We start from the raw sequence: 11167 nt of genomic DNA, 5'->3' as shown, positions 1-11167 counted from the left end.
GCTACCTCTTCCCATGTTCAAAGAAGAGAAAATAAAATTCCTGAACAAAACACCTGGCTTCACCTTCCCTCCTTGCACCTAAATGAATCTCAGTTGTAAAAAGCTATCTGTGGCCTAGATAGGACTGGAACCCTACTGCCTATGTTACTTTTCACAGCTGACACTAGAATGAAGTCTGGCAACACGCATGTAACAAAGCCATGCGACTGATGGCTTGCCAGCCTTTACCCTTGCAATGGCAAGGCATTGTTAACATAACACCACTACTGCAACAGGAACTATATTATTCAATTTATGCAGTAATATAAATCCTCTTCGGCCTTGTCCCTGGGATTCTTCATTTTAAGTCTGGAAACACAGAACCTGTAGCAAGAAAGGGAGGGCAACTGAAGTCCATTCGAGTTCTGTATTAAGCACAAGGAATTAAAAACCCCACAAAATAATTGTAAAAATACATACCATAGCGTATGTTCAAGCCAGCCTCAGAAAAAGCACTTTCAGAAGCTGTTTCCAGTAGATGAGACCTGACCTTCCCCTTATAAAATGCCACAGGGTACAAACAGAGCAGCCTGCTCAAATATGCAGCTCTAAACTCCCATGCAATTTGTCATGAAAACTTCTCCATCTGCTTCAAGCACACTCAAAGAACAGAGCACATTTCTCACTATACTCAGAGCACTACCTACCTCAAACTGGAGTCAAAATACCTATTTCTGAAAAATCACAGGTCAAAGTCAAAGCAGAACCAGATACAGAATGCAGCATTTCTGACTCCCTTTTCACCAAACATTTATTCTGTGAAGATACTCACCACCTCTCCCTGTGGCACCAACTGTTCCCTAAGTTTTGGAGAGGCCTATTATTATGAAATGCAAATATGGAACACTCAAACAGCTAGCTCACAGAAATACATTGTAATCCTCGATAGATGGAAGGCCAGGAGCCACTACAAATGTACACAGACATGTAACAATGCAGTATGAAAGCAGATTTTAGCTTTTCCACAGGCAATGAACAGATAATGAGTTATTGTGCATTGCCCTCTCTGTAATTATCATCCCTTTGGAATGCATTTCTGGCCAGCTCTGTATCATTGTGTGCAAGACAAACCTACTGGGCACAAAGTAACATCTCTTAGAAAATAAGATGCATGAAAAACTCAGCTACGGGTGTATATATACTATATATGGTCTATATAATGTACTATATGTAATTTCAAGCTAGCACTTCATGAGTCACCAGGCCTCATTCTCCCCTGCATGTATTCTGAATGCCTGTCGTGGTTTAACAATACCTTTGGTTCACAGGCAAATGTAACAAATGACAGCATGTAATCTTCCCTACTCTGTTGAAACTTGGGGAATTGTCCTCTCTGGTTTAGAAGCTCTCATCTTTCTACTCTTCTTTTGGCTACTCATTTCTGACGCAATGAGAGCTTATGCACACACCTCATTTTAACTACTTGTTTGCACCCCAGCAGATCAGTGGGTACAACATACTACCATTGTACACAGAAAGTCCCTGAAGTCATGAAAGCCAAAACATCCTTACACATTCATTCTCGTCAGTTTGATTGCTTAACTTAGGGAAAAATACGCCAAAGTTATGCAGTATGGCCTTGGAGCATAAAAGTGCCTCAGGGAGGCAGAATGTACTCTAGAACTGGACATGATGTTGGTTTTTGTGTACCGTACGTTAAAAATGAAATGACCTCAAAGAAAGAAAAAATAAATCCAAGACAGAGAAGACAGTTTTTAAAACAGACAAGATGGCCACGCAGACATTCCGTATCATCCCAGATGAAAATAACTTTTCCTACTAACAACAATCAACAGACACATTTTGTTTGCAGGCAAAACCTGGCTGCTGTAGTGTAGCTTGGTTTTATTTATGTCCACAAATATTTCAAAAAAATTACAAAATACTCAAATGGAGAGAACACAGAAGTCACGATTTCTGGGTTTCTACTCTGTTCACACTGTGTTATCCCATGGCAATCTACTCATATATACATTAAGCTTCAAGATATATATAAATGTAGCAGTCAGAATGTACACTCTGCTTTAACGGTGCAGTGAAACAAGCTCAACCATGACGACATAGAACAAGAGAGACATTTTAAAAACACTAAAGCAAAATATAAAAATAAACTTTCAAAACAGAAGAAAAGTAAGAGAGATTTCTTAAAGAAAATCAAAAGGTCTGGGGTGTTTTAACAGGGCATTGAACACCAAGATGGTTTCAAAGACCACTGCATGTAAAGTTGTAGTTAATCATCGGTCTAAACTGAACAAAATTCAGTGCTTATTTGCTGAATTATGAGAATAAAAAAAACCCCTCCCATGAATCATCAGAATGCGGGGGGTGGGGGGGCAGCAGAGAAAGAGATCAATTAATAGCTTTTGAACAGACCGCAAACTTCAGCTGAAAAAAGCCAAAAATTACAGAGAGGGGACCATGGGAGGCAATTAGCTTTTTTGTTTTCTTAAGAACTATAGATTAAAAAAAAACAAACAAACCAGCAAAAGAGAAGGATCAGAAGAAATGGCTGAGGTGGCTGAACTCCCCCAAACTCCACATGGTAAACCAGGAGGGGAGGTTTTAACTTAAATGTGCCTGATTAGACCTTTAAACCGAGGCACTCTCTGCTGAGCAGACCAATTACCAGCTACTCCACCTTTAGCAGAAGTAGGTGATGTTACTCAGAAGAAAACCATTTCACCTGATCACTGCAAACAGCGACTGAAGGCATGGACTGAGAAAGACTATACCATCCTTGATTCTAGACTGACCTCATGGTTTCCAAATCTCAGAAACACTAGCTGTTCCTCCTAGCACCTTCACAGAGTTCAAATATAGCAGATGGAACTGATTAAACGCTATTGCAGTTCTTTAGCACTGAGAAATCTGGAACAGAGGACAGAAAAAAAAAAGGGAGATCAACATCAGCTGAAACAGTCCTCCTCTCCCTCCTTTACATTTTTGCCTTAAGAGGACCTAGAATACCCCAATGCATATTTTCAATTGGTAAACTGATGTTACTGTCTGTCTGTAATCTTTGGGCACTGACACTGGTTTGAGATGCATGAGATGGATAAAGCACTGTGCATGCCATGCCTTCCATCTGAATGTGTGATTAACTACAAGTTTATCAAACATGGCTCAGTACAGTCCTATGACACAGCCATCACACTGAACAGTCTACAACAGCAGAGAGAGAGCACTCATGAGTTGAGATAACGGGGATGGGGGGGGGAGGGGAAGTTATGCACCAGCAGAAAAAATGGCCAACAGATTCAGATGTCCATTGGTTGCATCACCCTCTGCTCTGGCAAAGAAAACCCATGGCAAAACAGTGGGGAAAAAAATTTTCTGCCTAGACAGTGAACAGAGCTGTCTCCAAAAGAATGCTCACTTGCCTTCTGTGTATTCTTCTCCTTTTACCACCCACATGGGAAGTAGCCAACAGGAATTATTCTGCATAGACCTGTTGTGTTGCCAGTCAGTGAACGTTACTGTCCATATATCTGGTTAATCCCAAAGCAGTAAGTTCCTGAGATACAGAACACTTGTGGCAATTAAAATTTATGCTTACAAAAACCAAAACTAAAACAGTCAAAGAGAAACACAAAGAGAACTGGTCTTTTCAAAACAACTTTCAAGAACACTGAGTTGCCTAGCCCACTTTTATTAAGAACGTAGCAAACATAAGAGGCCAGAAAGAGTATATCCTCCAAAAATATGCACATGCATATAAAATTGTGGCTGTACTAGTTTGAGCCATGGAACATTTTTAAGAAGAGATTTTAGAACAGATTAGTTCTTTGAACTTTAGCCTAAAATCTAAAATGAACATCGTTAGATTAAGTTTCAAAAGGTAACAGGGAAGAAATGTATTATGGTCACACTGAAAATCAAGCCTTGAAGTAGGCATCAAAAGGGTAAGCTAGTTCCAAGGGACATCTGTACTGCTCAGAAACCCAACTCAACAGAAATCATCTGCAGAACTAAAAGATGTAACATGAACAAAAAAAACCCCAAACAACCAAAAAAACCAAGAACAGAAACAGTCATTTGCAATATTATCCCTGCAACTCCCTTTAATGCTTATTGTTGATATCAAACCAAATTTCAAGCTTTTACCCATTTGAAATTATTGATACCCATCATTCCCTTTAATTAAAGGGATAATTATATATATATATTTTATTAAAAAATCAACTCTGTATTCCATCAATACCAGGTAGGAATTCACAATTTGTGATGTTACTGAAAATCAAGTTAAACGTTTCTGGAATTTTGTTTTGTTTCTCCCCTCTACCCAAAAAAAGTTATTTACAGACTTAAAAAGCCATGCTGCAGAACAGAGCTCTCTTTAAAATTATGAAGATTTCCTACAATGTATTAAAATAAAAGTAGATTTTTATTATTATAGCACTTGGATTCAGAGCTAGTTATGTCACCTACTTGCAATCCTTGTGGGTTTTTTTGGTTTTTTGTTTTTTTTTTTGTTTGTTTTTTTTTTTTTTTTTTTTTAGAATAGCTATAGATGCATTAAGAGTCTCTTCACGCACAATGACTTGTGTTGTGAACCTGATTCTAGCATCTACTCAAAAGAAACTAATAATAAAAAAAAAAAACCCAAGATTGCAGGAAGTTCTCTGAATATTCCACACAGTCCTGTATTTTCAATAGGCTTCTGAATACGTTGTCATGCAGGGAGACCCACACCAGTCTTGAAAAATCTTCTCTACAAATGAACACTATGCTGATAAGTCTCTACTTGTTGTGTGGTTGTTTCTGTTTTAAATATATAAAGAAATATTTATAAGATAGCCTTTTCCTTTTGTAGCTCTTATTGTATGTAAAAATGTTCCACTCCTTCCCAAGGACTGGGGTTTCCATAGCCAGCATTACAAATAAATAATTTATTACAACTGTTTGTCGCCTTCTTTCTTCAGTCGACTGAAAGAGAAAGAAAACTCATTTTAACAAAGTGAATGTGGTGTCACAACACTTCACAGATTGCTTGCCTTCCTGCTAACCTCACCCGGGTGGTGCCCTGAAGGGAACAGAGGTTGCAACCGGGCTTGTGAGCTTTCAGCACAAAAATGAGAGCCATTGTAACAGCAGCGGTAACACTGTTGTGGGAGGAAGCAATGACCTTTTGCTCCTCTAGTGCTCATATGTGAGCACAATCACTACTGCCAGCTCATCAAGCTTTAGATTTATCTGCAGCTGCAAATACAACAGTCAGCTTCAGGCAAACTGTCTGCCCCACGGCACAACGCCAGCAGGCAATTTTGGATAGCAGAAGCAAGGACTGAAACATCTGAGTAAAGCAGTGCAAGGCACGTGTTTAATACACTGCTTCCTGTATAACCTTGCTACCCCACAGACGTGCAGAATGACCCTCGCCAGGTGCTGGCGGCTTTTTCTTCTTAGCAGACATACTGCTAGTGGTCATTGCAAAACAGAAACTAAGGTGGTGCCGCATAAGGTAGGCCAAGAAAAAAAACACCACCATGTAGTTCTGGGGAGAAGAATTCACATGATTCGTCTAGGCATTCCCAGCTGTTAATGCAGGATCCGTATTATTCACACGTTTCAACTTCCTATTGCCCTAGGTCAATTCTTAAGGTTTATTGTATTCCTCCTCTGTTCTCATTCATAAAGCCTTATCCACCCTCCTCCACTGTTCTCAAGAAGAGAGATAAGGAAGCAGCAACTGTAGTAACTACAACACCAAAAAGCCCAATCAGAAGTAATTCTGCAATGTAAGACTCAACCAGTCTACATCCTGTGCCAAAAATTTGGACCTAGCTTCTCTTCTGCCCTATCAACTATGCCCAAATCAGGTCTTAGTCCAGCTTCACCATCTTCCATAACTGCATCAGGACAGTAAGTCAGCACACAGTCAGAAACAGTACTTCAGAAGGAAAAAAAAAAATAACGGAGTGTGGAGAAAGATGAAGAAAGCTGTAGCACTCCCATGTCTCTGAAAGCCATCATTGCATCTCTCACCTGTAATAATCTTCCTGACTTGGTAGATGGCCACCATGCATGTGAGGATGCCCATGCAACCACTGCTGCTCCATTGCCAGTCTTTGCAGCTCTGCTGACTGGGCATGCATGGCCTGCAGTTGATGGGCTGCTGACATAGGAGGTGGAATGGCACCAGGCAGATCTCGTGGATAAGGAGTACCTAAGAGACAGTGGCCCACTTTTAAACAGTTTGTTGTTTTTTTTTTTTAAACAAACCAAGCAACCCTTAGCTGTAACAGAAGTTACAGCTCAATTCCACCAACTCCCCTCCCAAGAAATGCTAAGACCCAGAAGAAAAAATGACAGTTCAGATTAAGAGCCAACCTTCCTAAAGGACCATAAAATGCTCTCACCAAAGACCGGATGTCGGAGCATTTCATGCTCATGAGGTGGCTGCCCTAGCAATGGGTTGGGGATGGTCCCAGGTGGGTAGGGAAAACGTGCCAAATGGGGTCCAGCTGCTAAAGGATCCACCAGCGGGTGAACAGGTCCTGCTGAACCTTTAAAAGAAGGAAAGAAAGCAAGCCATCAACTGCTTTGTGAAGCTTCCCTTGCTGCTGGGAGATCAAAAGTCCTGCTAGACTTGAGCTGGATCACCGTATGGCCAAACTGACATGTTAATTACCAGGAGCTTAACTCCAACCAATCTGAAACCCACTTTTCTATCTTCAAGAGACACCTGCTTACCAGTCTTAATTGTTAAAGCAACAACCCATGGTTTTTAATTTCTGCAAGAAAAAGAAATCCACCAAGCAACAGAGAAAAACACAGACAGTCAACATTTAGCAGATTTTTTTCAAGAACTCTTATGCCCCTTCACACACATAAAATTGAAGGATCACTAGTGCCATTTAGTACAGAAGCACTTATCATCCTTCTGACTTAACCAATACTACCTGACAGGCCAAATGCTGACAAACACCTTTGTTTGCAAAAAATGACATTGGCACCATCTGTATGTGGAGAGGGACCCACCTGCAGACCACCCCTCTGATGTCACTTTACCAATGAAAAAAAATTACACTGGCAAAACCTGAAAAATACTTACTCGGACTCATCTGAAATCTCTGGATGTTAAGCTGCTAACAGAGGAACCAAAATGAAAGGAACACAACACAGCTAACTCAATTCTCCCTCAGCTGCAACGTGGTCCAGAGCAGAAATGTGTGGTCATTTTATATGCTATTCATCCCCACTCTAAGGAGACACACAGGTTATGCACTTTAGGGCCTTACCCACCTATGGAGCTACTCTGGAGCAAGAACTGCTTCGAGACACTCTATAACCTCTAAATGTATTTCAACCTGGCATCCAAGATTAAAGCCAAATTAATTCTCAAATACATGTAAGAGACACGTGACAACTTGTTTGTCTGCACCAGTCACTTGCTAGACCGAAAATGAGATTGCACTAGCCGTATTTTTGCCCAGAACAAAAAACCGGGGAATATCTAGACTTACCTGCACAGAGGTGGTAAGTGACCTACCTGAGAACAGAATGCTTGTATAGACACAATCTATGACAAATTTCTTCTGCTGTCAATGGGCTATGCAAACCTGCCTCGAACTGAACTTGTTTGTAACTTGTGCAGTCAGTCTCAACCAACCTCCACAGCTGACAGCTTTAAGAATGCTGATATTCAGTGCTATCATCTCCTACCTGTAAACCCTCACCCCCCTAACACTCTCACAAGACCTTGCCCATTTCCTTGCTATACACTTTGGCTTCTGCAACAGCACTCAAATTCCTTCCAAACTGCAAAATGTGGACATCCCAGCTACATTTAACACATACTGCTCCAAGGCGAACTATGCTATATTTGCTTGCAGATTTGTGGCCAGCTGCACCAGAAGCTGCACTGAGTACTTGGGATTATTTTTTTTACCCCTTAACTTGGCAGCTGCTTCACCTGGTGCCTTGCTTGCAACGTTCTCTCCAGTCTGCCACCAGAAAATCAGAGAAATTCTGCTTAGTGCCTTATCTTTCAGAATCCCAGGTCCGGACTCAGACTTCTAGAGGAGTAACTAAGTAGCTTGCTTTACAAACAAGCAAGGCATCAATTATTTTTTGAGACTGTTAAATATTTCAGGGGGAAATTCCACACATAAGAATACACTGTAGCTAAAAAGATGCCAACTGGTAAGTTTAAATGATCCTTAGGAGGACTGTGAGAGAGATTTTCAGCTCAACTAAAGATGGCTGAACAGTCAAGTGGCTAAAGAGATGAAGTCTTTCTCTCCTAATTTATTTTTTCAGCTCCTATATGGAAACTCCAGCTTCAGCTCCTTTCCAGCTGTAACCCATAACATAACATCCATTAGCATTAGTGTTACCAGTTCCGTGACACCTCTCCTACACCCAATGAAGTCTCAGTCTGTACTCCAGACACCATTCTAAGCTGGTGCTTTAGCACTCTCAGTACTTTAAAACAAAAAACCAAAACAAAACAGCAAACCTTTTACACTGACAGCCTGCAGTCTCAATGAAGATCACTGTACCATTACCATCATTTACTTTATCCCTGTTATTGGTCCACCCTTCTAAAAAAGAACTGTCTGCATTTCAGTTACCACAGCCTTACACAGTACAGAAGTTGTATCATACACAAGAAAACCGGCATTTTGCTACTTGAGTTCCAGAGTCACAGTCTGCCTGTGTCAAGCAGACTACCGCTAACAGCTTGTGAGGTTGCCTGCTTAACCCCCTAGCCCATTTCCCTGGGCTCACCTTGATGTAAGGGATCCTGCTGGTGTAGGTGTAAATGCGAGTGTATGTGTGAATGTTGGTGATGGTGAGGCGTAACGTTGAACATCTGGAGCCGTGCCAACGGGTCATTTGTCAGCGATGCCATCCGCTCAGCATGTATTCTCTCTGCTGCCAGTCTGTCAGGGTAGCTCATTTCAGGCCGTAACTGTGGGCCTGCCAGGGCAAGTCTCTCTCTTTCAAGGGGGTTCAAACCCGGATGGAAGGAAGCAAATGGGTGAGGTCCTGCTGTTGGGGGAATAGTCAGTGCACCATGCCTGGCAAAATGCTCCATGGGGTTAGTAGCTGGGTGCAGTGCATCCAGCTCTGGAGGCTTCACCTCAAAGCCAGGTTTCATCCTCTCTCTCAACTCCCTTTCTCGGATTTCTCGCTCCCGGATTTCCCGCTCTCGCAGCTCTCGTTCCCGAATGGTGGGATCCACATTGTAGAGGCCAGGCATATGGTAGGCCAGAAGTGGATCAGTGGGGTTTAGAGGGACAAAGAAGGGATGATTACGGTTTGTTGGCGACATGACATGAGGACGGGCATATTCACTTAGTGTTCGTAAAGCAGGTGTATCTGGACCAATGTAAGGTGGTACAGCAGCAATGGTTGTCGGCGGAGGTTCAAACGAAGGTCTCATATGTGCTGGTCCACTGAGCTGAGACTCTCCAAGACGGCCTTCGTGGGAGGAGCTGGATACCTTCTGCTACACAGAATGGGGGAAAAGAATTTTAGTTCAACATGCTTGGCGTAAAGAAACACAGCAGGCACACAGGGTAGCTCATTTCAGGCCGTAACTGTGGGCCTGCCAGTGCAAGTCTCTCTTTCAAGGGGGTTCAAACCCAGATGGAAGGAAGCAAATGGGTGAGGTCATTTGCACACTCCTCCCTTCTTGTGCTTCAAGCTCTAAGAGGAGTTAAGCTCAGCCTGCTGAGCCCTGCGACTCCTGCAGTTCTGTGATTCACTGTGGTATGGGGAAGAACTGGATTCTGTCTATCCTGTAGGCCAGAGAGTAAGTACGTTGTAGCGGCAGCATCAAAGGCTAACTGCTTTACAGTTAGCAGAGTAGCAACCGGTTGGTACATGTCACAGCTATGGGCAACAGCTGGCTGGTACACACCACTACAGACTCCTGGTCCTGTTTGCAGGGTGTTCTTCCTCTCTTCTACCCACTCACTGGTATCCTAAAACTTACTAAACCCAAGGAAACTCATCTCCACGATCCACAGCACAACAATTCCACTCCTTTCACATCAGGACATCGCATCCTGCTCTCCCCTCCTGTACAAAGCCTGCACAGTGCTTCTGGGGAGGCCAATAAGCACAGCTGCCCCATGATTTCCCAAAGATCCCTACCCCAAAATAAAGCAAAGTCCCCAGGCATGGCACGTCCCTTAAGACAGATGCTATACCCTGACTTTTACAACCCTAAGGTAAAACACAGCAATGATTCAGATCTCTGAAATGCACTATGGACCAGGAAGACTGTAGGACCTTCTTCAGCATCAATAGAGTCTTACTGCCCTACCAATTCTGTGGTCCCAGAAGTAATCATTCCTTTCTGACAGGCCACAGAAAAATGGGTTAGTTGTACCAGCTCTTCATAACAGAACTGGAGTTTGGGTCTCCACATAAAATAATCAAGCTTACTTGAAATTTAAAAAGCCTATAGATTCCCTTTTTCCAGCAGACAGCACTCCTGTGCCTGCACAGTAGTACAGAAAGGCACTCACTGTATCTGCACAGAGTGCTTTTCTACCTTAAGTAAATGTAAATACTTGGCCTAGTTATCACCAGTTGCACTGGCTTGCTGCACACATCAGAAACAAACCAGGAGGAGAAACTCTCCATTTCCTTTAAAGAGAAGTCAGTCCCAGGCAGTCCAGGAGGTGCTCTTTCCTGGTTGGCTTTCACTTAAGACACAAGGTTCCCATAGTCACAGGTACCTGATCGCATTTGCATTAAAGTGCTTCTGGGGATCTGCATTCTACAGTCACCATCCATGCCAGATCCTACCATATCAACTCCTTTAAACAGCTCTTAGCTACAAATAAACCTACCGCAGCTCTTTCTGCTTCTCTTTCACGCTCACGCTCCCTCTCTCTTTCCTTCTCTTTTTCTTTTTCTCTTTCCCTCTCTTCTCTGGCTTTCTGCTCTGCTTCCCTTTTGGCCTTTTCAATGGCCTCTTCTCTCTTCTTTGCTAGTTTCGATCCTGCCAGGGGCATAAAGTATAAGTCTGCTCTTGAGCATGAATTGTAGCCACGGTCCAGGTGCTTATAGAACCTGAAAAAAAACAAACAAAAGAGAAAGAGCTTAGCCTTCGGAAAAATGCAAGAACCTGGGATTAAAGGAGCTGTATGTCAAAAAAAACCCAAAC

At 42.4% G+C, this 11167-nt stretch overlaps 1 protein-coding gene across 8 annotated transcripts in view; it reads right to left on the bottom strand.

Annotated features, from left to right (window-relative positions):
* Positions 1-1840: 1840 nt before the first annotated feature.
* The window catches only part of RERE (arginine-glutamic acid dipeptide repeats), a 254406-nt gene continuing 245079 nt past the window's right edge, over positions 1841-11167 (bottom strand). For 7 of the 8 annotated variants that reach the window (XM_055705121.1, XM_055705123.1, XM_055705116.1 and 4 more), the window contains 5 exons: positions 10851-11073; positions 8773-9496; positions 6399-6545; positions 6025-6205; positions 1841-4965 (listed from right to left, as the gene is read on the bottom strand). In XM_055705121.1, the coding sequence (XP_055561096.1) occupies positions 4932-4965; positions 6025-6205; positions 6399-6545; positions 8773-9496; positions 10851-11073 (1309 nt within the window). In that variant the 3' untranslated portion in view covers positions 1841-4931. The remainder of the gene's footprint in view (positions 4966-6024; positions 6206-6398; positions 6546-8772; positions 9497-10850; positions 11074-11167) is intronic. The other variant, XM_055705120.1, reaches the window with a different exon arrangement.

The sequence above is a fragment of the Falco cherrug genome, chromosome 3 (assembly GCF_023634085.1).
Source record: "Falco cherrug isolate bFalChe1 chromosome 3, bFalChe1.pri, whole genome shotgun sequence".
In the NCBI taxonomy this organism is placed as follows: domain Eukaryota; kingdom Metazoa; phylum Chordata; class Aves; order Falconiformes; family Falconidae; genus Falco; species Falco cherrug.
Note: the sequence above shows the minus strand (reverse complement) of the source record. Positions and strands in the feature narration are given on the sequence as shown.